At 46.3% G+C, this 27,509-nt stretch overlaps 1 protein-coding gene and 1 pseudogene across 1 annotated transcript; one reads left to right on the top strand and one right to left on the bottom strand.

Annotated features, from left to right (window-relative positions):
• Nucleotides 1-3,542: 3,542 nt before the first annotated feature.
• Nucleotides 3,543-12,615, bottom strand: LOC125622284 (perilipin-3-like). The gene is made up of 7 exons (XM_048820185.2): nt 12,562-12,615; nt 11,056-11,251; nt 8,336-8,415; nt 6,866-7,118; nt 4,615-4,802; nt 4,238-4,363; nt 3,543-4,131 (listed from the first exon to the last, which is right to left on the bottom strand). The coding sequence occupies exons 1-7, from the start codon at nt 12,613-12,615 to the stop codon at nt 3,757-3,759; spliced, it is 1,272 nt and encodes a 423-aa protein (XP_048676142.2). The 3' UTR covers nt 3,543-3,756.
• An 11,065-nt stretch (nt 12,616-23,680) lies between these two features.
• Nucleotides 23,681-26,115, top strand: LOC125622476 (perilipin-3-like; annotated as a pseudogene).
• The last annotated feature ends 1,394 nt before the right edge of the window (nt 26,116-27,509 follow it).

Here is a 27,509-nt window from a genome sequence, read left to right as displayed (position 1 = left end):
CTGCACCCCCACTCTTGCTATTGCAGACCCAAAGTAGCCAGTTGTACCAACTTGTGGTTTATCAGCATTTCCTGTGACTGGTCCCTCACTACCTGAGTAGGTAGATTCTCAGGTCTCAACTCGGCAAGGCCCTTCAGCATCTGTGCAGTCCCATTAAAGTCAATAGGTCTGCTCACACTTCAAATGTGGCATGTGCTCAAGTAGATTGAAATCAGAACCAAAATGAGCTCTCGTCCTGGACAGGAGCAAGGTTGGGGACAAAAGTTCTGATGGCCTCTGCATCTAGTCACAGAATGTTCTTGAGTTGCTGGATTACAGATTAGCTTTAGTATGGCTCATAACAGTATCTTTCCAGTAGGAGCTGGGTAGTTTTCTATTAATACCTATCTTGCATATACCGCTTTTCACCCATAGATCTCAAAGTGCTTTACAAATGTCAGTATCACTATCCCCATTGTCTGGATAGGGGAAACTGAGGCATGAGGTGGCAACTGGACTTTCCCAAGGTCACCCAGCAGGAGTGATCAAGCTGGGAAAAGAACCTAGGATGTGAATGTTACAGTCCAGTGCTCTATCTGCTGAGGCATATTTACAAACAATAAAAATATTAAGGAATAAAAATTTAACCCTTTTTGATTAGTATATATATAACTATAGCAGGAGCCAAAGTCACTGCTGGTGTAAGGAAGCCAACCCCAGATGGTGCTGGAGTTGTGCTCCTTTAAAATAGCAGTGAACCCAACTCTTTGGGCTCCTAACACCTTCTGAGGTCAATACAGTGAGGAAGCAGCATCTCATTACCTAACACCCCTTGTGGTTTGTAATATAACATGGGAATCCCCAAGGACAATATGTCTAAGTAAATGTTTGGTTGCAGCCTTTCCTAGATTATCTGGGCCTGATATGGTCCATTTGCTTCAATGGGAGCTAGAGCAGGCTTTTAGGATGCTTTGTTGCTGCAAAGGCAGCCTTCCCTAAAAGTGAAGGAAGGACTCAGACATAACCTTTGTCCTTGACCTCAATGATCTGAGCATCTGCTTCCACAAGTGACGCTCAGCAGATTGTCACAGAGCTGACTAAAGTAAAAACATGTACAGAAAAGCAACTGGAGAATTTTAGCTGAGAAAATAAAAGTGCAGTTGTTTGTCTAGAACTTTGAGATTGTAGCTGCCAAGTTGCTAATAAACCTACACTGACATCCTATTCCTACCTCTTCTCTGAACTAGAGGCAGGGGCATGCTGAATGCTGCTACAGCGCTTGAATCATGCTATCTCCCTATCAGCAAGGAAGCTGGAGGCCTCCCCTTGTGGAGCTTGTTGTGTCTCTCCCTGGCTCACAGACAAATCAGTTCTGACACTTTCCTTCCCACCAGGAGAACTTACCATGGCTCCAGAGCCAACACAAAAACCTGTTCTGACAGCACACCTGAGGGTTGGTACATTCAGTGTTTACCTCATTCAAGAGCAACATAGTGGGAACAGTTACTCCGGACCTCTTATGAAGAGCCTCAGAGGCCTTTAATTAAGGGAACTGGTCAATTAAAAACTGAGCTGGTAACTTTGCCTGGAGGCAGTTTGGCTAAAACTGCTGTAGCTAGCCCCACATCCTGATTGAACTGTGTTGGAAAGAGATGGCGTTCTAGTTGAACAGAGGTTAAACCCTTCTGGGCCCCAGATCAGAAGGAAGGGAAAAAGAAAAGCATCCCTGCTCCCTTAAACAAATCTAGGTCATGGTGGGTTTGGAAAAAAACCCCCACAACTTGGCTGTGCAGCCTGTCTGAGCAATGCTCAAACTCTCTGCTACTCCACTAGTCTATTCAAGATCACGGAGTGTTGGCATGCCAGCACCCAGTGACATGGTCAGTGACCAGCATCTCAGAGGGATTAGAAATTGACCCTCAGGTGTATGAGGGTCAGTCACAATTGTCTGGGCAAAAAATTTGAAACCAGGTCAGACTCAGCTGTGTTGAGAGTTCAGCTCAGGTACAAGCCTGGTGAAATAGAACATGACAAGGATTTGAACTGAGGATTGCAGGGGAAGAAGCCTGTGATACTTAAGCCACTAAGACATGCCTTTCAGCACAGACTGTTGTGTGTCTAACATTCCCCAAGCTGTCCTACTCCTGCAGGGACTTTCCTCATATGATTGAAATATTCAAGCAAAAAAAAAAGTGACTGGGAAAAAAAGGGCTTTGCAAGGGGTGCTGCATTGCCTATAAGTTGAGGACACCAAGGATTCTTTGGGCTTTTGAAAGCTAGCTGCAGCAGCTGAAGCTTAGAGGCTGGACACAATCTTACCTTGCCTGGGAGTACTATTATACTGTATTGGAATTCCCAAGAAATTAAGGAGCCCCAGCTGTAAGAGTTGAGTCAGACTCCTAGATTTCCTTTTGTCTGCCCATCTGCTATGGAACAGTGGTTGTGTGACCTGCAGAAGAGAAGCTCTGTAGAGAAAGGTTAGACTAAATTAAGGTTGCAAAATGGCCCTCTTGTTCTGTCTGTGTTATGATCTCACTTAAGTCTGAAGGCCAGGAGCCATAAAGGCAAAGACTTAGTTTTCTGTCTCTTTGTTTTGAGGAATCAGCTAGCATTATAGCCATGAATTGTGCAGGTCAGCTAGCAAGATTGCCACTAAAACTTGCACTACACAGGATGCAGGAGACCACTCTATCCATCCTTGGGAAAGCTTCAGCTTTATGGTTCTTTGCATAGAAAAAGAGTGGGTTGCAAGTCAAAACTATTTGTATAGGATTCAGACAGAACGAGCACACAGGTCTCTGCAGATTACCTCAAATGGCTTTTCTGTAAGCAAGAAACTAGTATCTCAGGACCTAACAGGTAGAATGACCCTAACAGAAGCACCCTTTAAAGAAGCCACCAGCACTCTTTTAGAACTGTAGAGTACAGACTTTTAAAACTGCCATTGGGACAGAACTAGCTATTGCCTGAATCATAGTTTGGTTATTTCAGGTTTCAGAGTAATAGCCATGTTAGTCTGTATTTGCAAAAAGAAAAGGAGTACTTGTGGCACCTGAGAAACTAACCAATTTATTTGAGCATGAGCTTTTGTGAGCTACGGCTCATGAAGTGAGCCGTAGCTCACAAAAGCTCATGCTCAAATAAATTGGTTAGTCTAAGGTGCCACAAGTACTCCTTTTCAGTTTGGTTATTGTGTAGTATGTAACCCCCACCCCAAACTAAAAATGCTGGTGGTTCCCCCCTTTCCTGGAGGTTCCCCCTTCCCCTATCTGAAGCTGGGGCCATTAATGTAGGAGTAGTCAGTCAAGATTGTTTAGTGGGGAGAGCCCAGGTCAGAGGGCACAAGGTGTAGTTTCAATTAAGTGCTCTCACCACCATATGGCAGTATTTAGAGAGAGAATTAGAGACAATAGCCAAAGACAGACAGCATTTAAACAGTACTTTATTTTTAATTAGTGATGCCACACCATACATGGTCTCTAGGAGAATTAGAGGAAGCTATTCAGTGTAAACGCTACTTTTAAACAGACTTGAAAGTTTATTGCTATAAGACTGTTCTTGGGTCTAAGGTATTCCTGGGAGAAGAGCCATTGGCTAATAAGTTTAGTTACCTTATTAGGTTTTCCAAGGCATTCACCTGCAAACAGTCAACTATGTTCAAGGTGTGATACTAGTGCTGGCCAGAGAAGTTAGTCCCCACTCCTCCCACAAAAGCTCTACCCTTTATACATTAGGCACTTTCCAAAGACCTTGCTAGGTACAGCTATAACATGGTCCCTAGTCTTCCTCCTTCTGAGCCACCTCCTCCTTCTCAGACTCCTCCTGTGATGTTACATAGGCTCTGCCAGATGGGGTGAAGGGTCCTACCAGCCAGGAGAAAGGAGTGTTGTGCTCTACATACTCAAGTAGCTCATCTATGTACTCTTGGGCTTTGGTTATCTTCTCCTGGCTCTGGGTGGCACTTGGTAGGTCCTGGAAGGACTTGGCAGCAAAGAAGGAATTGTGGAGCTCTTCTATGTTCTTGAGAACCTGCTGCACTTTCTCCTGTAGGCTGGAAGGGAGGCCCTGGATGCTGGCCTTCAGGGTCTGACAGGTGTCCTGCAGCTGCTGAGTGATGCTCCGAGACATGGCCAGAGTATGAGACTCCACCTGCTGTAAGGAAGCAAGTTAACAGGTTTAGAAGACATGAAGTGAGCTAGGTCTATGTTTTCTCTGCAGTGATGTCCAAGTCCCAAACTGCTCTCCAGTAGCCCAATACCTTTGGCTCTGTAGAGGCTGCATTACTTCCTTCTGGCTGCTCACTGCTCCAGTTGAGCCACATCTGGTGCAGCTTCTGCTGGCCATCATGAAGCTTCTGATCAACATTCTGCCTGATAGAGTTAATCTAGAAGGGGACAATCAGCAAGGAGCAAAGGATCAATCTCTACTACGAGAGCAGCTTGCACATATGACTGAGACACTTAAAGATGGCAACACCAGCATGAAGAGGCTGCTAGATACAGGAGCACTGCTGGGACAATACAGCTATTCTCCTGGATTGAGCTTCTTGAGGCCAGAGAAGCCAAGACAACAATTTCCCACAAAAGTAGCATTAGGACAGGATACTTAATGAGATTAGGGAAACAGTGTTCCTACCAGGTCAAGGACTTCATGAAACTGTAGGAAGGTCTCCTGCATGCCCTGCTTAGCCTGTCTCACTTTGCCCAAGGAATGTTGGTAGGCACGTTGGCGGAGCCGAGCTGACAAGGAGCCCAACTGCACAAAGTAGCCCTGATGCTGGACAGCAGACCCTTCAGCTCCCTCCACAGATTCAGCTAAGCTTGCTGTAAGGAATGAGAACAAGGTCAGACCCTATTGGATGAAGGGCATGGGGGTCAACATGAGCTACCTACTCTATTCAAGTCCTCACTGAGCTGAAGATCCACAAAATAACTAGGAGCTTCGGTTTAGACATCTCACCCCCAAGAGAAGATTTTATTCCCTTCAGCAGCTGGCTGGAGGCATCTGCCCCATGGGATTGTTTGGGACTGGCATGAGATCTTTCATACAGTTACTGCCTCCTAAGTCATCTTTCAGGAGTGTTTAAGTTGCAAGTATACTTATGGTACCATGTATTGGAGACCTTGTCCATCACATCCCACCCAGAAGTAGGAAGTCATAGCTAAAGCCTGTGCTATAGTACAGGTGGAGTGTCACTTTCAGCCAGGTGTTCTCAATGGACATGATCTCCCTTCATGCAGGGGTCCCATTGAAGTCAACAGGCCAGATACCTGGTATGAGGTAGGGTCTATGCAGAGCTTTTCAGCACAGATAGGCATTTCCCTGGTAATGGGGAGTTCAGTTTTGGTTTAACAATTTAGTCAATGGCCATCAGCTTCAGGTTTAGTCCCCATGGAGACCCAGGTGGGAATTACTAAACAGGGAAGAGGACTGCATTCTAACTCTTCCCTGTTTAGTCATACCAATGGCACAGAATCAGCCAGCCTTCCATTCTCAATATAGAGAAATACAAAAGATTAAAAGCAAACCCAGGAAGCACAGACATGTCAATCCAAGTATGACTCCTTCTCCAGCCCTTTACTCAAGGGGTGTTCAAAACCTCCCCACTGCAGGCTCTATCTGGTCTGCTCAGTCTGTGTCATACCCTTTGGGGCCTACCTACACAGCAATTAAACACCTGTTGCTGGCCTACATCAGCTGACTGGCTCATGGGGCTGTTTAATTGTGGTGTAGACATTCAGGCTTGGGCTGGATTCTGGGACCCTCCTTACTTGCAGGCTCTGGCCTGTGCCCAAACAGCTACACAGCAATTTGTAGCCCCACAGTCTGAGTTAGCTTACCCAGGCCAACCACAGCCATGCTGTGGGTCTTATCTCAAGGACTTTTTCAAGGGTACATTTGCATTTGTCAGTGTTATTTGTGAAGCAAGAATCCAGATTTAGGCATCCAGAACAGAGGTCTGAATTACCCTCCTGTCACCTCATTTGTCTGTTTTTAACTCAAGATGCTAAAAAAGTCTTCCCCTCACAGGGAAACTTGCACACCAGATTCCTAGGTGGTTCTAGTTGTGTCCAGTCACTTAGCTATTTGTACATGTGGCTAGAGGAAATAGCAGTGACATCTTGAATATTCTGTAGCTTTCAGCTTCTCAGTGGGAACAAAAAAGTGGTCACATGACAGTAACTGGTAAAGAAGCAGTCCCTTTCTTTTAAGCACTAAAAGACTTTTTAGGGTCAAGAAAGCCATATTTTCCCTGAAGTTACTTTAGTTCACTCCAGGGCCTCTACCTAGAAGACTCTCCATCCCTCCAGCATTGCTTCCTGCTACAGATTTAGAGACAGTGCACACCCTCAAAGCTATTTAAACTTCTTTCTGGAGTGACTTGAGGGTGCTCAGAGCCCCTGAGAATATGGCCCTTTGGCCTTTCCTCAGTGACAGATCCAGAATGGAGTTCTTTGTACCTATCCTTGGCTTTGAAGTGCTATTAAAAGTTGTGCCCACTTCAGAGAGTTTGGCCTCCTCTCCAAGAGGACCTTGAAAAGAGGTGCACCATACAGGGCCTCTTTCCCTACTGCTGAAGATTAGGGCAGGTACCCATCCCTATAAGGCAGGGGATATCAGTGTGGGAGTGACTATGCCAGAGCCCAGGTTAAACCCCTCAGTAGCCTCATATGACCTAGCTGTTTCTTGAAGTCTAACCTGCTTTAGTCTGACTGCTGGTGCAGGTAACAGAGTGGCTGGGCCATCAGCAAGTCTGCTGCATTAATGCTTAAAATATCACACCTTCCCAGCCTTGTGTTCCCACTCCTTGTGGAAAGGCTATTTAGTGGAGGGAGAGACAGAAGTGTACTATTTGTAGTTAGGGCTCATGCATGTGTTCTCTGACCTAGTTCCTCATCTGTGATGGGGAGGTAGTGATCCACCAGATTCTCCGATTGCTCCAGCACAGCTTCCACTCCACTCATAGCCATTTGACCCACTGTGGCACCCATGACTGTACTCATGCCACTGGTCACCACTGATTTTGCAGCCTCTATGCTGCCCTGAAGAGTAACCAAGGAGACATCTACTACTTCGGACATTCTGCAGCTCACAGCATCCACCTCTTTGGAAGACAGAGTTTTGGTGTCCAAGAGACCCTAGGGGAAGAAATAAAGTTTGTATAAAACTCCTGTTTCCACCTAGGCCAGTGCTGTACTACAGGGGCCTGACCTTGTGGGGACTGTATCAACAACTCCAGAGTTTGTCTTATAGCTGGATGGGAGAGGAGTCTGGGCACCAGAATGAGTGGGAGCAAGTATTACTAGAGATTGTGGGTGGGTTTGACAAGCACTTCAGTGACTGACTCAAGGGGACTTGAAATCAAACTGGGAGGAACTTTCATGAGCAATCGGAAGTACATTAGTAAATTTAACTCTTTGCTCCCCAGCTATATTCCCAAAGTATTTTAGCGGCAGGGATATTTATGGAAACGGCAGCTATGGAATATTTGCTCAGAACAAATGTCACATTAAGCTTTACAGCTTCAGGCTCTCGAAGATAAGTCACACACATTTATCATGTGTCAATTATGCAATCTGACCTATATGCATAACCATGACAGCTTGCATATTGAATACTTCACATGAACTAAAGCTAAGAAGTGTCTAGCAGAGACTAAGATGGGCTTGTGCCCTTTTTGGCTGCTTTAGGATGCCTAAGAGGACTGAGGAGTTTCAGAAAAAAGTTTAAAAAAAATAAAAGTTAGTCTCATCTGGCCTGAAAAGTTTAGTGAATCTCTGCAAGGGTCATGGGACCTGAAGTTGTAGAGTTGAGAGGGGAAGTTGTTTCTTTTTAAAGAGTCTATTTAATGCTGAATAATGTTTTCCATTAACAGCCACCTTCAAGTATTGATCCTGCCTTCCCCATCAAATGGGAGATCTCATGAGCATCCAACACATCTTCCAGCTAAACTAACACCAGACTGTTTGATATAAAAGGTTAAAAAGAAGAAAAGCCTCAGTTCTTCATCATAAAACAGGAGAGGGCACAAGTCTTTGCTGGCCAACTAACTCTGTAGGAAAGATAATCTCCATGTAATTTCAAGTAAAATTATCAAGGAACACTATTGTGGCAAATTCAGACAAGAACTAAAGTTTGCTAATTATGAATTATTTGTCCAGCTCCAACTAGGAGCTGAAAGGGCAGTGGTGAGAAGAGGAAGCCTTCTTGGGAGAAGAGCCTATTATTCAAATTCTTTCTACCTAGAATAAAGTATTTGCAGAGAATTACAACTAGCCTGAAGACTCAGGGGCAGCTCTGAACTAGCTCTCTAGAACATGGAGACCAGACCTTCCCACCCATGAAAGGTGATTACCTTATCTGCTGGCTCTTGGACTGGCAGCTTCTCCTCCAGTTTCTCCAGGCCCTTACAACCACCCATATTTGCAATTGCAACTAGAGAGAAGATACAAAGCATGTAGTCTCCAGATTTAGAGAGGGTACATGCTGATTTGGGCTAAAAAAAGTCATTTCATACATTGGAAAAGCATGCTTTGACCCAGTTGGCATTAGACTAGGCTGTTTGAATAGAGCTGGTCAAAGTTTTCACTGGAAATTTTCCCCTCAGGAAATGCCAGTTCAGACTGAAATCCGAGTGTTTTGCTGAACAGATTGTGGAGTTAAAAACCCAACCATGTTTTGATAAGGATGATGCACTTACAGATTAGAAAATTTGCTGTAATAGTCAAAACATCACCATGCTTCATTTAATCTCTAATAAGGTCATTTCAATATTTCTCAGAATTTCCTGCAAAACAATTGACTTTTCATGCAATGATGCTTCCATATTGGAATGAAAGGAAACCGTGTCCCACATAACAGAACTGGAGTTCCACCAGTACACATGGCAAGTAAAAGACACTGGACGTAAATGGGCCATAAGGTAGGGAGCCTCCCAGGGTAGTGTTATTTCAGGTAATTTCCCCCTCCATACAGGGTGTTCTTACCCAGCCTAATGCTGCTGCTCTATTGTCTTTAGACTGAGTGGGTTAACGGGTCAATGCTTCAGATAGTCTGCAAAGATCTGCCTTTGAAGTCAATGGAAGCTGTGTGGTGAGCAGCTATGAATATGGGACCCCAAGAGTGGGAATGTTCTTTATGCCTTGAGCAGCTGGCTAACCAGGGGTGTTTTAGGAGTGGTCATAAAAATAAAGGGAAACCACCTTTCTGTATAGAGTACTATAAAATCCCTCCTGGCCAGAGGCAGAACCCTTTCACATGTAAAGGGTTAAGAAGCTAAGAACCTCGCCAGCACCTGACCAAAATGACCAATGAGGAGACAAGATACTTTCAAAGCTGGAGGGAGGGTGGGAGGAACAGAGGGTCTGTCTGTGATGCTTTTGCTAGGAACAGATCAGGAATGCAGTCTCAGAACTTCTGTTAGTAAGTAACCTAGCTAGAAATGCTAGAGATTTCCTTTTGTTTAATGGCTGGTCAAATAAGCTGTGCTGAATGGAATGTATATTCCTGTTTGTGTCTTTGTAACTTAAGGTTTTGCCTACAGGGATTCTCTATGTTTTGAATCTGATTACCCTGTAAGGTATTTACCATCCTTATTTTACAGAGGTTACTTATCTTTTCTTTAATTAAAATTCTTCTAAGAACTGGATTGATTTTTCATTGTTCTTAAGATCCAAGGGTTTGGGTCTGTGTTCACCTGTACAAATTAGTGAGGATTTTTAATCCAGCCTTCAGGAAAGGGGGTGTAGGGCTTGGGGGAAGATGTCTCCAAGTGGGCTCTTTCCCAGTTCTTTGTTTAAGATGCTTGGTGGTGGCAGTAGATGGTTCAAGGACAATGCAAAGTTTGTACCTTGGAAGTTTTTAACCTAAGCTGGTAAAAATAAGCTTGGGGGTGGTCTTTCATGCAGGTCCCCACATCTGTACCCTAGAGTTCAGAGTGGGAGGGAACTTTGACAGGAGCCCTCTCCAGAGAAAGGGGAGTTGTCTCCTCCTTAGGCAGCTCAGGTGTCAAGTGATCTTCATATGCCACTAGGAGCATTTGCTATCCTGAGAACCCTGTCTGCAAGGTTAGATGAGCAGCTGAGGAATTAGCCCATGTAGCATGGGATGCCTGACGCTAGAGCTGCCTACACCAGTGCAGTGAAGACCCAGAGAAAGGTTTGCCCAAGATATGCATCTAGGGCCAGATTTTGGAAGAGCTCTGCACCCAGCTCTGATTATTCAGAGTGGGAGCTGCCCAGTGTTCAGCATTTTTAAAGGACAGGCCCAGATGTGATGTTCAGCAGTTTGAATGTTCACCACTCAAACCACCATAAGTTTTCCTCACCCCATATATGTGGGACCTCCCTTACTGCACCCTCCTCCCCCCAGCCTACCATTCAGCAACCACCTTCTCTACATGACCTATTCTGACTTCTCCTTCAATCTGCCTATATACTGCTGCAAAAGCTATCTGTTGCTTACTGCTCTGAAGAGTGGCTTCCCCTTCCTGTCCATGTCAGATTTAGTCAGCTAGTTATGATGTTCAGTGCTCCATACAACCGCTTTGCCTCCAGTGCTGAGAAGAGCAATATTCTTTGTTGCCACCTGGAGTTGCATGAATTCTCGGGGGGGGGGGGGAGGGGAATCTTACTCTACAGGCTTGCTACACCTAGAAGCCCTCCTTCAGTCTGCTGTGGTTTTAGCCTTCTGCTCTTTTGACTCTGACGTCAGCTTCTAAGAAGTTCTGTACAGACACCCTCCCGGTACAAACACCAAGCAGGCAAGTTTTGAACTAAGATGGTGGGCAAGGGATGTTCACCATCACAGTGGTTCACAGCATCCCTCTTTAGTGTGGGTATCGTCTATTTCACACACAGTCTGTCCAGATCAGGGACCTGTGCAAGCCTTTCAGAAGTTGCTAGCACAACAGTTGTTACAGCTCACTTGTAAGTTAACTTCCCCAAAACAGCACTGAAGTCCAGAACTCTTCAGAACTGGAGCTATGAGGTGCTTCCCTCCCCCCCACAAACAAGCAACCCATCACCAAACACACTTACAAAAGGGAAGGCCATTGCCAGCCCATGGCTTACTCACTCTGAGGCTGCAGGTCAGTTAGAGCCAGCTGTGCACTAATGACAGCTTCACCAGCCATGGCAGTCACTCCTTTCTCTGCTGCCTCACACACAGATTGGAGTGATGGCTGGGTTTCTTTGGCAGAAGTCAGGGTAGACACCACCATGTCATAAGTAGACTTGAACAAGGGCAGACCAGCCACTTGACTTGCTGTGGTCTAACAAGACAGAAGAACAGTCATGTAAGTGAAGTGACAGTCCCTACCAGAATCAGTCCTCTTTTATAACCCTCACTAGGTAACAGTTTTGTTGCCAAGGTCTCCTGCCTTGAAAGCCTTCTTCCAGTAGAAGTTAAGCAACTCTCCAGGTATTCTCTGTGATGGGGGAGAAATTTTTATACACATACCACAAGCTCCTTCCCTAGTCAAGCTCTCCTTCCCCATTTCTCCCTCTAGTTTTGAGGCAGAGGTGTGTTGTAAGCCACACTGCTAGAAACTCATATCAATGTACACATCATGAGCCCTTCAGCACGTTGACAGGTCAGCCCTGGACCTCCCTCTTTAGCAGGGAGTTCTAGGGTAGCCTCAGAAAACTAGTAACTGTGCTTTATGTACACCCTGCCATAAGCTTGCATGACATGCTTCCTTCAGAGCAGGGACAGCTCATAGGATGTTCACCTAGATGTTCACCTGGAGTGGCCTGAATTCATCAGGCATGTCATTGCAAGATTATACCCAGCATACTCCAAGAGCATGTCTCAGAGCAGAGGATGGCCAGAAGACAGTTCCCAAGCGGGGGGTGGGGGAGGAGAGAAGAGGCAAGTAGCATGGGAAAGTCAAGCATAGAGTGGCAGATTTAGAGACTAGTAAGAACTAGCTCACCAATAGCTAGCAAGCCAGGAAGTGTATTTTTTCCCCACTGTAAGCATCCGATGAAGTGAGCTGTAGCTCACGAAAGCTTATGCGCCAATAAATTTGTTAGTCTAAGGTGCCACAAGTACTCCTTTTCTTTTTGCTGATACAGACTAACATGGCTGCTACTCTGAAACCTGAGGCTTGTCATTTCACCTAGGGCAGGCAATAGCGGAGATTGATCCAAAAAGTTTTATTAGGCTCTCCACAAGCCATTTGCACGTAGCATAAAACAAAAAAGTTATAGCACTGGTCATTTCTGGTCTATGTGGCAAACATATCAGGAGGAATTTAGATTACTAGGAGCACTGGCCAAGTTTTGGCTCAAATAGCAGGCCTGTTCCCCACTCAGCCAGCATAATGCTGCTGCAGTTCAGTAAAGAATCAAACCCATGGAGTTCCACTGACCACAGTGAGCACACACTAGGTTATGCCTCCTAAGTGGAGAGGACCACTAGTAACAGACCATTTGGCACTGATTCAGGACTAAGAACAAACCCTGTGTCACTACAACAGGGGCAAGGACTGCATGCCCAGATGCTGGTGAAGGACTAAGCTGCCTCTGTTGGTTGGCAGTAGCACAGATCAGGACCTTACACATGCTGTGGAGTAGTTACCTGCTGCTCCTTGCTGTCTGGGGCAGGAGCAGCTGTTTGGCTCTCGTCAGACATCTTCTAGTTAGAGAGAACTGAAAGGCAAGAACAAACCAGCAGTTAAGTTATAACTGCCAACAGAGAGTACAACCCAAGAACTGCAACATGGTCACTTTCCCTTTCTGCAGGGTGGCATTGAGGCCAATAGGGTACTACTGAGTAGTCAGTCTGCAGGGCAGCCCCACTGGGAGAGCAGAAGAATGATCCGGGCACTCAAAGGGAAGGCAGCCAAGTAGTGCTGGAGTCTGCAACCTGCACTGGATCACTGGGCCAGGTAGCTTTTGTTCAGATGGTTTCCTGGTCTATACTCAATGTCTCCCACCAGACCACAGTTGCCATCTCAGATCAAGCCTCATGCTCTGAGGATAACAAGTACAACTGCATCTTCAATTACCTTCCCCCCCCAAAAAGGCCCCCAAAAGTTCTAGAGGTACCAAGATCCAGCTTTGTTCAGCAAAGTTCTCCTTCTTCCCAAATTCACAGATTTCCCTTGAGACCTGGGAAGCCGGCCCAGCTCTGGGGAAAGCAAAGCCCAGCCAGGCCTACTCACACATTGCAGGCAGGATCAAGAGAGTTAGTCTGCACATCTCACTACTGCAGCTCAAGGTGGCCTTATGGGGAGCACCAGGCTTTACAGGGCCCAGCTCATGTGCAAGGGCCCATGCACCACTGTCCCCCTGCCCCAGGGTCTGCTGCCCTTGGTGATTGTCTCCCCTCCACTGCCATTTTAAGCCTTCCCCCTCTGGCTCCTGATCTCTTCTGCCCTTACAGGATCTAGCTGGCACACGCTGACTGGCAGCTCAAGGCTCCTGGCATCTGGTGCTGGGGTTTGAGGCCTGGTGCAATGCAGTCAGCACAGCACACCTCCACCAACAGTCACCCCCTGCTGGCACCCACAGCCTCAGGCTGCACAGTCCCACAAGTCACAGCTTGTTCCCCAGGACACAGCTCCTACTGCCCCAAAGCCCCACCCCCAAAGCAGTACCTTGTGAGGAGGAGCACATTTACCCCTCAGGGCAAAGCCATGTGAGCTGGGGGAAAAGAGGAAAAAAGTTACATAGCCGCCCCCCTCCCATTTGTTCCATGACAGCCATGGCTAAAGCTCACCCCCCACTGCTCATTTCTGCAGGGGTCCCAGAGTCTGGGTAGCATAAGAAACATCTTAAAGTCTTATTTTAAGATTTACTATAAGAGTCAGTCCCCTTGTGTCATCACAGGGGCTCAAGTTTCATTTATACATGGCATATTTCCTCCTCTCTCCCCAAGTTTCACTTTCAAAACAGTGCTTCATTAACCAAAAAATGAAACTAGAAAGGGGGCACTATTGACAAAGCTGGATGTTTTGGCAAGCGAAGAAGTAGGGGCAACAGGCTGGGGATAGGGGGAAAAATAAAATAATTTCAGTGAGTCACAAGGGGACCAGAACTCTGAAGTTTACGGATAACTAGACACCTAATTAACAGCAGCACATCCTGTTACACTGATTTCTGGCTGTCCAGAGAGCTCACCAGTTTGCATGGAGGGTTTTCTTCAGACATGAGAACCAGACATGTAGTTTCAATTCTGGAACACAGTCCATGTGCTGGTAGATCCCATGGTAACATAAGGCCTTGCCTATACCACATGAGCAGCAGGTATTTGGGGTTTTTGGTGGGGTTCTTCTTTTGGGGAACAGAGCTTCTCTGTCTCTGCATATGTTCAGTCAGGTCACAGGAATTAAGCTTTCCTCTCCACCAATGGGTTTCACTTCTCTTTTCAAGTTATAGACTTCACATAAATTAAAGTGCTTGACCTTTAAGTGTCTACTCAGTTTAACATTACCCATGAGCAGCATACAGAGAGCCTTCATCTTTTCCAATACAGCAGGAGAGGGGATCTTTTTCCCATATCTAGGCAAATTTTGCTTACAGCTTTTAAGGGTGGTGAGGCTAAAGAGATACAGGCTTATTAATGTAGTCAGTTTCCCCCCCCCCCCATGCTAATAGTTAACAGTCAAAACTGGTTGTGTTAGCCTAGACAAGCAGTAAAGGAGACAAGATTCCTTTTACTTAACTTGTAAGCATATTTTGAAGCATGATACAGAGGTTTTGAGGACAGACTCTCCTACAGATTTTGGGAGTACCCATTAGAGAAGAAGATTTTCCAGAGTGTTTTGGCCAGTCTGCTTTCTAGACCAGGTCTGGGTAGTCTCAGGTAGTTTTAAGAGAAGCCAGTATTCTTATCACTTGATTAGTATCACTTGTTGCCTGTCTGTCCCCCCCCCCCCCTCAGAATTCCAGCCCCATATCATGCAATTGACTGAATCTGTGTATTAGAAGCATTTCTAGCTCTGACTGCTGTGGAGGAAAAGCTGGAAGACCTGAACCCTGAAGGCTCAAAAACCCCAAATAGCAATAAAAACCCATCAGATTTATTTTACAAGTATCAGGATTTTTTTAAGCACCTGGAGTGGACCTTATTAAGGTCTCATATTATGACACCTAGACATTACAAGAGGTAGGAAGCAGCTTAATGAAGGAGAATCTTCACTACACCTTTAATTGTATTCAACTCCCACCTCTGGGTATTTAGCATTTTTGCCAGCTCCTTCCTAATCAAAGGCTCTAGTTGCAGTGAAAGCCACTTCCTTTCTTACTGAGAGGTGAAGAGACAGAAACAGTAGCAGGTCAGAAAAGAGACCTCCACACTCTAGCCTTTTATTACTCCCAGCCCAAATATAAAGTTAGTCCTGCTGTTAGACAAACACCCTGCAGCTTCTTTCCAGTATTCTACCTCCTATGGAGACCAAAAACTTTAATCAACAAGATAAGAAATACCTTTAAATTTAAAAGGTTATTAAAACAGGAGAATAGGTCTCTCTCAGAGAGATAGAAAAATCACCCTTCTGCTTCAAAAAAACAATTACTCCTCTTCCCCCCATGTTGGCACAGCAAGGAGAAACAACTGACTACATTATATTAAATGACAGAACTATCAGGGTTTAAACAATTCAAACACTTGGAAACCAAACCACTCACCTCTGTTCCTGCCTGAATTTCTACTCACCAATCCAAGCACTATACAGGGCACCCTTCACTCTGCCCTTAATATACAGCTACTGGGATCAGCAAATGGGGAGCACATGCAAGTCAGGTGCATTGCTTGTCCTGACCAATGGGAGATGGAATGTGGTTGCAGTCTTATTGGGATCCAGAAAGAGAGAATCCTAGGTGGAAAGTGATTTGTTCACCACATGTGACACCAATTGAGACCGCCAGCTCGTTGATTGTCAGCTACCTTTCAACCAGCTGGTCTGTCCTGGAAGGCCTAGCCTACGTCACAACAGTTGCTAGTTAGGAAAAGCATTTCTCATTATGAATGTGTGACTCAGCAATACAAGTTCCGGCACCAAGCGTTGTAAGAAAGCTTAAGTGATGAAGTTTGACATAGCTGAAGACATTTCAATGACAAAGAAAAAAATGTTATAAGTGATGGAAGATGACATAGACCAGGGATCGGCAACCTTTGGCACGCAGCCCATCAGGGAAATCCGCTGGCGGGCTGGGACAGTTTGTTTACCTGCAGCGTCCGCAGGTTCGGCCTACTGTAGCTCCCACTGGCCGTGGTTCACCATTCCAGGCCAATGGGGGCTGAGGGAAGCAGCAGCCAGCACATCCCTCGCTCCACCAGAATGTTTCAAAGGGTGGCAGGGTAGTTCCTATGGCTCCTGTCCTGCATGGCTGGCTGGGCTTGCCTTCCTGCTCTAGGCATTGCAGCCTGTAGGGTCCCAACGCCACTCAGGTTAGGCCCAGCCATCATGATAACAGGAGGCAAGTAAGCCCCGGGGGGCAGGATCCGACCGAAACCACCCCAGGACAGGGCCGTGACTGGGGTGGGGTGAGCAGGGCAGCTGCTCAAGGTGCAAAGCTGCAGGGTAGCTTAGGCCGGCAATGCCAGGCAGCTAGGGCCAGCCATGTGCAGCGGGGCTTGGTGGGGCCAGTCCAACATGTACAGTTACCATCTTTGAAATGCAAAAAACTGATACCACCCCCCACAAGGCAAGCCTGCTGCAACCCCAGCTCCCAACCACAAGGCAACTCCGCATCCCCCCTTCAACAGCCAACCATAGTATGTAGAGAGATAACACATATAAGATGGATAATGTTCACATTTCCTCACTCTCTCATGACTCAAACCCTCTCTCACACATGCGCGCGGTGTGCTTATGTGTTGGTGGGTACACAGCTGCTGTATTATCGACAGTTTTGATCTGTTATTGGCTAAACTGCAGAAGTGGGAATACTGCAGTATCTTCAGCTGGACACTGAAACGTTTAACATTAGAGATCCCAGTGTAGTGTGATAATAATGCAAATCTTAGACCCACGTAAGCTCCCTACCCCCAGCAGATTAAATTATTTTTCTGGCAACTGACAAATCAATAAAAAATGAGGCTAGGCCCATCAAATACCAGCCAGGTTGTAACCCTACCCATGCAGCGGGCTCAGGGAGGGCACGCCACCTTCATTCCCTGACTCATCTCAGCTAGCCACCAAGTCTGTCTAGGTTGGGAGGGCACAACCAAAAAACCGGGGGGTGGGGCACACGAGCTCATGTGTCCCCATGTGCCACCTCTGGTAGGGGGCACAAATATGCTTGCTCACCCTTCGTGCTAAAATGCCTAGTGATGGCTCTGCCCCAGAGCCTCCATCCCCAGACTATTTACTGGGTCACGACTGGCCATAAATACTTACAAATGGGTCCTGAGCCCAAAAAGATTGAGAACCACTGCTATAAACAATGACACTGACCTAAGGCCCAGGCTACGCAATAGTCAGGCTTGGACCAATGATAAGTTTTAGGATCAGCACTTTATGATTTCCCTTCCCCTCTCCTCAGGGTTAAAATAGGTAATTTGTTATAGACCTCCAACCCCTCCAGGTATATTTAAGTGCGCCCAGGCCACAAGCTGTCACCTCACTCAGGATGGATCATGTGGTTCTCCTACTTTCAGACTGAGCCTTGGATTGCAGTTCCCAGGCGCTAACTGTGATCACCTTAGCACAGAGGTGCTGGAACTAGGGATGCTGGGGGTGCGACAACACCCCCTGGTTTGCAGTGGTTTCTATCATTTACAGGTTTACAGTTTTGCTCAATGGCTTTCAGCATCCCTACTATACAGATTGTTCCAGTGCCTATGCCTAAGCAGGCCTGACTTGTGTTCAGTACCTGCAGCTCTGTTCCTTTTCGATTTGGGAGCAAGGATGGTGGTAAACCAGTGACCAAGCAGCCTCCATAGAGCAAAGCATTATTTGCTTAGAACAAAAGCTTTCAGAGCAAACAGATCTTTAAAACAATAGAACAGGCCGTACCGTTCCCTGGATCTTGGAAGGCCCTATGGCTTAGACTCCATGGGCAGAGTCTCTCTCTGTGTCCACCTATCTCCCTGGAGTCAGATTCTGACAAGTGTCCCCCCACCAGGAAAGGATTTAATTTTTTTTTTTTTAATCTCCAGGCTCTAACTTCAGCGAAACAAGGCCTGCAACTTGTGAGAGACAGGATCTCTGGATCTAGCAGCTTGCTTCATTGTCTTTCTAGTGTGCGTGGGGGTGGCCTTGTCTACATGCATTGTGTTGCTTTCCATCTTGCCCCGTGTTAAGTTAGATAGATATAATCATATCAGAAATCCCAATAACCCACCATTGTTATACAGGTTTCAGAGTGGTAGCCGTGTTAGTCTGTATCAGCAAAAAAGCCGAGGAGTACTTGTGGCACCTTAGAGACTAACAAATTTATTTGGGCATAAGCTTTCATGGGCTAAAACCCACTTCATCAGATGCAAGTCAATAATACCAACAACATTTAAAACATGCTCTAAGAAAAATCTGCGAAAAGTGGCATTCTACAAGAGGGGGGTTAGGAGGAGTGCAAAAGTTTTTATTGGTAATCACAAGGAGCAAGCTCCTTAACTCAGCCATGGCGTTGCTACTTGTAACATTGCTACGCAGAAGCCATTACCATAAACATGTTAGGTGAGCCCTCTGTGTATTTTTAAAATCCATTGGCTCATTAGGATCCAAGAACTAGAAGAATCAGCTTGAATTGCATGAGGTGAATGAACAATTGCAACTTAACTGAAGTCTGTATCTCTCCCAATTGCTCTTCTTTTTCCATCCCTCATTGGTCAAGGCACAATTTGGTTCATTCTCATTGCTGTCCCAAGCTGTCAGTCCTTTAATTCCCGCCCATGATGACATCACTTGCCTGTACATAGAGGCGGAAGATGGGTAGTTTCTATGATGTTGAACAGAGACAACTTTTAGTCTGTTGGTAAGAGGTTTTCTTTTGCTTTTTAAATCCAAGGAAAAGATGTTTAGAAGTGGTATGAAAGTTGCTTTTTATTCTAAACAGATTGCTTTATTGTAAGAGTTTTGTTAAAGTAAACAGTGGCAAAGGCTACTAGCTGAAGGCTTTGTGAAGCGTAGCTTTTGCCTCCCTAAATGCCTCTTGTTTGGCTTGTATATCTCAGATTCCTTATATAGCATGAAAACCATACCTAATCTCACTTGCATTAGGAGTCCTAATCTAATAAACACTAAATCCTTCAGATGAGAAGGAAACTGTCTTATATAACTTGAAGTGTGAAGGTAGCTTCCGGCAATGGTTCACTGCTGTAAATTGTTTTAGTCTGTCTTGCCACATCAACTTGGCCTCAAATTCTAGAGACTCTAATTGGTGGTGAGGGAACAGCTGTTGATGTTTGCACAATAGTTATTATCAAGCTTGGATTCTAGTCCCCTCATAACCCTTGGAGTGTCCTGTGAATGTAAGTTACTAGCCTAAAGCCTGTAAGTGGCTAGGGCTCTGCCTGAGAGTTTCTTACTCCGATCTGCTCAGTAGGGCTACTAGTGCCCCCATGACAAACCAGCTGTCTCCTTGTATCAATGGAGACCTTAACCCTGAAACTAGGGAGGGGACGTCAAACTACTCTCAATCCCATAACTGCTAACAAGGTGACAGAACTGTTTGAGTAGGGTGGGGAAGTCAAGATTACTGAAGGTTCAATGGCTGATTGGTTCCTCCAGCAGCTGATCTTGAGCACTTTTGGAATATATTGATTGCCTAGGAATGTGACTTACATAGCTGTAAGATAACCAGAGCTTTGCGTCAGTGCACTTGTATTTAATCTAAATGGATGAATTGTACTTGAAGGTAAGGCTCTACTGAGCCCTTTCAAACTGGAAGAGGAACATATTACTGTCTTCATCCTGAGCTCCATTTTCACAGCCAGGCACTGAGTGACTCAGGACGGGTCAGAGTTTGTCTTTCAGCATCTGAACAATGCAGCTCTAATGGAGACTTACCATTATTAGGCTTGACTGGGGTAGTGTCTGTACCTATAAATACAGTTCTCTTTGAATGTGTGGTTGAGGTACAGGTGATTGGAAGGGGCCGTGTACACAACTAACCTCTCACTGCAGTGGGTGACCTGTCTCCACTATACAAAAGCTTGATCCTCCTTAGCAAGTGCAGGTTTGTACTTGCTAAAGACTCATTCAGAGTACTAGAATCTCACTGAGTAACTCTGATCTCCAACCCAGATCACTACTGAAAAGTAGCTGCAAAACCACTGTGCAACAAGTATCTGTAATAGGGGTGGGTGAGATCTGATCACACGAGTAACCCTTAAGATGTTTGGTGGCAAAAGCCTTCATTTGGCAGGGACAATGCCTCATGCATAACCTAAAGTAACTAGGAGGAAAATAGTCAAAATGGCTAACAAACGTGAATGACAGGCACTGCCAAGATTGGGTTTAGCTGGCAAAAGCTGGCTTCAACCTCATGGCACTTTTGCCACATCTCCAAATGTGTGAATCCAACCTGGAGTTTTTCTACTAAATAGTCCTTGGTTAATGGGTTAAAGGGGCAAGAGCTCTCTTGCCCCTCAAACAAACCTCTTACCGCTGTGACCATCAACTTGTTTCCAGTTGCACGGCATTTATGCTTGAGCTTGGGCTGAGTATAAACTGCCCAAGGAAACTTCACTGGATGACTTTAACCATTCCCAAAGGCTAAGGAATTCTACCATGGACAATCCTTCAGAGAACCCATGGAGGGGGAAATCAGCAGGGTTTGAACCTTCAGCCCACACTCCTGGCAAGTATGGAAGTGGAGTAATTGTTCTGCTCTGGGAACTCCACTGGAGGGAGATGTGGCACACTTTACCAGGGAGCTACACAACTATTGGCCAGACAGCACTGACATGCTGGGAGTTGGACTCCTGGATTCTATTTTAACCTTGCAGGGGAGTGTCCTCTAGTGGTTGGAGGACTTAGTAACACAGATGTGGATGGGAATGGGGTCTGCCATATTAAGTCAGCTCTTTTCTAGAAAGCAAGTATTTTCCTCCAGTTACAATAGACTTCATTTTATCACACCTTTGGCTTTCAGGTTTTTTTTGCTTTTTTTTTTTTCTTAAAAAAGAGCACTTTAATCAAGTTCCTCCTTTTAGGGAGGCTGATCTTTTGACAAAGGGATAATCTTTATGCATAATGCACATGCTTCACAATCCCCTTCAATCAATACCCTGATTCCGCCTCTTTCTATTCCCCCCCCCAACAGTTTGACCCTGCCCTGTTACATGCTAGTCCTAGCATAGCCTGGTGCAGCCTCTCCATTAATTCCATTGTAAAATGGTATGACTAACTATTGCCTCCTGAAGCAGCAGTTAGGGCTGCCAGCTTTCTGATTACAGAAAACCGAACAAACACCCCTGCTCTGCCCCTTCCCTGAGGCCCCACCCCTGCTTGCTCTCGCCTCAGCCTGGCAAAAATGAGCGAGGTTGGGGGGAAGGGGTTGGGATGTAGAAGGGGATGAGGGATCCAGCTGGGGGTGTGGGCTCTGGAATGGGGCCAGGGATGAGGGTTTGGGGTGCAGGGGGCTCTGGGGTGGGGTGCAGGAGGATGCTCTGGGATTGGCATGCAGGAGGGAGTGCAGGCTCCAGGGTCAGAGGGAGGTTGTGTTCTGGAGGGGGCTCAGGGCACGGGGTTGGGGTGCAGGAAGGGGTGAGGGCTCCAGCTGGGGGCATGTGTTCTAGAGTGGGGCAAGGAGATGAGGGGTTTGGGGTGCAGGAGGGGGGCTCCAGGCTAGGGGGAGGTGTTGAGGGGTTTGGAATGCAGGAGGGGGTGCAGGTGACCCTCTGGGAGGTAGTTGGCATGCAGGAGGGGGCTCAGGGCTAGGGCGGGGGTTTGGGGTGCAGGATCCAGCTGGTGCTTAATTCAGGTGGCTCCCCAAAGTGGCTAGCATGTTCCTGCAGCCCCTAAGCAGAGGCATGGTCAGGTGGCTCCATGCGTTGCCTGCACCAGCAGCTCCCATTGGCTGCAGTTCCTAGCCAATGGGAGCTGCAGAGCCAGTGCTGGGGTGGGGGCAGCACACGGAGCCTCCCTGGCTGCACCTGCACCTCAGGGACATGCCAGCCACTTCCAGGAGCTAAGCAGAGCCTGCCTTAGCCCTGCTGCACTGCCAACCAGACTTTAACTGGCCGGTCAGTGGCACTGGCCGGAGCTGCTAGGGTCCCTTTTCAACTCTGTTCTCCTTGAAAACAGTTGCCTGGCAACCCTAGCAGCAGTAGGAACCCTTCCTCAATAAGGACTGCATTAGGGCAAAAACCATTAAACAATAAAAGAATCTACACCTGCTACAAGCTTACCAGAGGTCACCCTCGGCTCCATCTTAGGGCTCTGATAGGTTTTTAGTCCTCAAAACATCATGGGTGGGTTTCTCTGTGGCTACTAGTTCATCTCACATCCCAAACCAGAACAAAGGTGGAGTGGAGCAGCTATTTGGCATTCTGTAACAGGTAACATCAGAAACTCAAGTGTACGATCGGCAGACGGGTGTCACTCCAAAGTGGTGGGTTTTTGCATAATGCAAATTCCCTAGCTGTGACTAACTTCACCTAGAGACTTCTCCAGGAAATCCACTTGTCCCAAAAGTCTGGACTTGGCTGGCATACTCTCAGTATAGCCCCCCTTAAACTTCCAGGTTTTACATTTCCCCCTTGAGAGGTTAGGTCCAATTTTGGCCCACAATAGCATATAAACGTAATACAATAAGGCCAATTTCCCATAATATTCTTGAGACCAATCTGTCACAGCGAGCTCTGTCTCCAACTGGATGTCAGTCAGCAGCTTCCATCATGGAAGGTGGCCACCCCATGTCTTGTCATTAGGAAAGTGAAGTGAGAACCACTGCTTAGCCCAGGAGTGAAATCTAGGGTTACTGGGTGAGAAGCTCTGGGCTCCAGCACTGGCAGCTCTCTAGCCTTTGAAGATTGCTGACTCTGAGGACCTGTGGCTGCCCCAACAGACCAGATGCAACATCTGCAAGGCTTTTCCCCCTGCTCTTGGTTTTCAGACACCACTGATGTTAAAGCCTAGAGATGAAACAGCTGGGCTCCCTGCATATCCCCACATACCAGAGGAAGGTGGGAGGCATCCATGCCTTTAGAACTCCCCTACACTTTCTATATTAAAACAAGAAGCTGTGAGCAAACAGTCTTAAGGGATTAAGGTTGGGTAAATTCCCTTCTGCTTTTGACAGATAAGGAAATGTACTACACGGTAATCTCCCTCATGGTACAATGAAAACCTCAATTACAACCTCAGTAACACTTGCTAATAGTCAGCATTAACAAGTGCCGTGTCTGGGGAAAGAATGAGGTCACAACAGAGGTCTTGCATTATGCTTAGAATCTCTTGTCTGGAGATGTTTCCACTGAGTAATTACATGTGGTATTGGCACTGGGTTATAGTAAAAGGCTCCCCTCACAGGAAAGGGGATGCCAAGTTAAGGTTTTTCCTGGGGTTGGTTAATGACCCTATAAATGAAGCTTGTCCATGAAATATAATTGAGAAAGGGAAAGTCTCTGAGAGACATTCTCTACTCAGACACGCTTCCCACAATAGCTATAGGCTAACACTTGAGAAGAGAGCCTGTGTCTTGGCCTATGGCAAGGATATTGCAGAACCAGAAAATCAAAGAGCAGGAAGGACTCTCCGCTACTAGAGTTCATTTTTTAAACAAAGATTTGGGAAACTTTATTCATGGTGTTAACTTTTACAGTTGCAGCAGCAAATGAATTTGCCTGCAAAGGACTGGATAAGCTGGAGGAGAAGCTGCCAATCCTTCAACAGCTAACTGATAAGGTAACTAGCTCTTTGAGGGCCATGGTCTGCTAAATATTTCTATTTAGCTAAATGCTGTCAATCCCTTGAGTTTCAAGGCTGGGTATGGTGGGAACTGACCACTTCCTCATTGCTGTAGCTAGCTATACCTTATGCCAAAGCTTCCAAACTTGGATGGCTAAACTGAGACCACTAACTAGAGTAGACTGGTTTCAAAGTAGCAGCTGTATTCGTCTGTATTCGTAAAAAGAATAGGAGTACTTGTGGCACCTTAGAGACTAACAAATTTATTTGAGCATAAGCTTTTGTGAGGTACAGCTCACTTCATCGGATGCATTCAATGAAAAATACAATGGGGAGATTTATATGACCCTCTCTCCAGAGAGGCTGTACTCTTCTGACCCCTGCTGTGGCCTTCTGACTAGTTCAGTGGTGTCTACTCCATTGACCTGGTGTCTTCTTTGCGAGCATCCCTTGAGGGGTCACATCTGCTTCTATCTTGTAACTTTAGTTCCCTCCTTGAAATAGTCATGGATGTTGAGTAGCATGAAGTGATTACCTTTGACATTTTCTAGGTTCTTTTGGATGCCAAAGAGCTGGTGACAGGTACCAGGGATGCCATGAACAGCAGAGTGACTGAGGTGCTGGACAAGACCATGCAGGCAGCAAAATCAGCAGTAACCAGTGGCATGAGCACAGTCATGGGCTCCAGAGTGGGGCCTGTGACTGTGAGTGGAGCAGAAGCCATGCAGGGGAAATCGGTAGACCTGGTGGATCACTCCCTCCCCATCACAGATGCTGAACTAGGTTGGGGAAATACTTGGATGATGCTAATAAACCATAGCTGTTGGACTTCCCAAACCAAAGCATAAGTCTTAGACTCCCCTTGCACTAGTTTTCTCTCATGTGCCAACAATCTAGGTCTCAATCCTATTACTCTGACTAAAGGGTTGCTAAAACATTACTTAAATACATGTATCCAGAGGAGTGATTCCCAGACTCTGCTGTGGAAACAAATGTAGATAATGGTCATCAATAAAGGTAACTAATTCCCTGAATCTCCAGTCAGTCTCTCTTCTGGGCAACCTACATGACACTGGAAATGGAATGTAGTGAGGCAGGGGGAGGCTCCCAAGCAAGTGGCAAATACCACTTAGATGGGAGCACACCTACTTTCCAGGGAGCTGACGTATCTTCACCCCCATGTTTCTATCCTGGTGATTGTACTCCTAAGGGAAAAGACTGCTGACCCAGATGTTAATAAGGGCTCTGAAATAGCCATGGTCTTGCTGACTGAAGCCTCTGCACTGGCAGGGCTGCCTAAATTGTATCCTCTTCTCTCCCTTAGCTAAACTAGCAGCATCTGTGAAGGGGTTTGAGGTGGCTTCTGTGGAACAGCAGCAGAAGTACTTTGTGCGTCTGGGGTCTCTGGCCACTGAACTCCGCCAGCGCACTTACCTGCAGTCTGTGAGCAAAGTGAGACTGCTCCATCAGAGTATGCAGGAGAACCTCTCTCAGATCCAGCACACCATTGATCTGGTAGGCAATCCTTAATCTGTGCTAGTAGCTTTTTGGGACAACCCTGCCCCAAAGGGCAAACCACAAAACTTTCCTCTAAAGCATTCTGTTCTGGCTTAACCTACATGACTGCAATCCTCTCTCTGATATCCATAAGAGCCATGTCTGACACTTCTGTCCAGCAGACTGTCTGTACTGGTACCATTTGTTCATAGGCTGGTCCTCCTACAGTACAGTTTGAAAACACCTTGTTCTTGTCCCCACTTCAGACTGAGACTGTCAAGCAGAGTGTGGGTAAGAAACTACACAAGGGTCAGCAGAAGCTGCACCAGTTGTGGCTGGAGTGGACTAAGAAGGAGCTTGCAGTAATTGACAATGGTTCTGCACAGCCAGAGGTACTTGAATACTAACTCATGTTGGCAGTGGTGCTCTATCCTGCCCATTAATATCTTCTCAAACACACACTGATTTGCTTTACCCCAGCAGGTAGATACCCTTGTTCTGGTCATGTCTTGGAGAATCACCCAGCAGCTGCAGACCATATGCTTGAACCTAGTGATTCTAGTCCAAGGCCTTCCTACCAGTGTTCAGGACAAGATGCATCAGGCTCATCACAATCTGCAAGAGGTCCATGGTGCCTTCTCCAAGGCCAACTCCTTCCAGGACCTGTCCACCAGTATCCTGACCTGCAGCAAGCAGAAGCTGCTCAAGGCCCAGGAGTATGTGGATGAACTATTTGAATATGTGGTGCATAAGGCTCACCTGTCCTGGCTAGTGGGACCCTTTACCCTCTGTGGCAGAACCTCTTCAGAATTGCAGTACCAGGAAGATTGTAGGGCGGAGATAGATTAGAGAACCCTGCTAGCATTCTTGTCAAACACAAGCATTACTTTTCTAGTCATAAGGCAGCTGATGGGGGAAGAATAACCTGCTGTCACATAGAATTGCAGTTCTCCTCCAAGAGGAGGCTGAAAGTCCACCTATCCAAGCCTACTATAGAATCCTAGTGCAGCATAATCTTGCAGGAAATCAACTGAAGTGGTATTGATGAGCTGTGTGGGCTCTGAACTACATTTCCCTCACCCACACTTACCCAATGCCATGGGTTAGATAATACCCCTTAAGCTGGAATGTCCCTTAGTGTTTAGTCTTGAGACCTTTTAAGGTGGTTCTCCATGCAAATGGTACATATCAATTGTGTATTGTATTGCTATTCACTTAATCAAAGCTGGGTGGGAAGGAATAGAGTACTAGGAGACCTAACCCAATCAGTGGTGCTTCAAGCATTTTCTAGATCTATTTCATAGCCTAGTACAAATTTCCTGGATGTGGAGGGTGTAAACATTGAATTAATAGTTCTATTTTTATGGCCTGACAGATGGCTGTTATGCAGGGGTCTAGAGCAAAAACTTCCAGAGGATTTCTTTCCAGTGCAGTAGTCTTTCAGGCTAGAGCCTGAGATGCTGATATCTAGTCTCCTCTATACTCTAAGCAATAAACTGGGTGTATTGCAACACTTCTCTGCATTTAACTCCAACAAAGAAGCAAAGCTGGTGCTGGGTGGCTGTCCAAAATGTAAAAGCTGCCTGAAAAGATGTGACTAAGAGCTCTACTGAAAACTATTTTATTTTCAAGTCTCAACATCTGTGCTGTGCTTCTTGAGTGTTCTCCATGTCTCACTAACTATTCCCCTAACCCTCTGTTAAGCTGGGAGCAGGAGCCCTGCTCCTTTGTTAGACTGACCTTGCTTGCTGCTGAGGCTGGGTGAACAGTGTGGGGGAAGTCTAAAGTGTGAGACATTGCAGCCTACCTCTAACACTCACTATGCAGCTGGCAGGAGGAGGGGAATGACTTTTGTGCTTCCTGAATCAGGATGAACTAACTGTGCTTAAGGGTGGGTGCTAACAACTCCTGGCTCCTCTGCTGCTACATGCACACATTTTAGGAGGTAGGAAGAAGCGCGACTTGTATGCTTACATGTTCTCATAGGTGGGGGGAGAAACAAAACTACACAAGCTTTCCTCTCCAGGGAAGTGCTTTGTCTGCATCAACACCACTCTGTGGGTCTCCTGAACCATCTGCTTATTGAACATATGGCGGAGGGTCCTAGTCAGCACTGACTGGTAATTGTCAACCCTAAGGCTGACAAGCATAGGTGTCACTTCTGCACATTGATAACACAGGAGGGCTAGAGCAGTATCTACTAGGGCAGTGGTTGAGCTTGACCCTG

Source organism: Caretta caretta, chromosome 13 (assembly GCF_965140235.1).
Source record: "Caretta caretta isolate rCarCar2 chromosome 13, rCarCar1.hap1, whole genome shotgun sequence".
In the NCBI taxonomy this organism is placed as follows: domain Eukaryota; kingdom Metazoa; phylum Chordata; order Testudines; family Cheloniidae; genus Caretta; species Caretta caretta.
This window is presented reverse-complemented; position numbering and strand designations above follow the sequence as displayed.

Coding starts and splice junctions, on each gene's coding strand:
- LOC125622284 (XM_048820185.2), bottom strand. CDS start 12,615: ATGTCTGACGAGAGCCAAACAGCTGCTCCTGCCCCAGACAGCAAGGAG. Junction 8,416..11,055: donor AACTGACCTGCAGCCTCAGA/GTGAGTAAGCCA, acceptor TCTTCTCTCTAG/TTGCAATTGCAAATATGGGT. Junction 7,119..8,335: donor TCCAAGAGCCAGCAGATAAG/GTAATCACCTTT, acceptor TTCTTCCCCTAG/GGTCTCTTGGACACCAAAAC.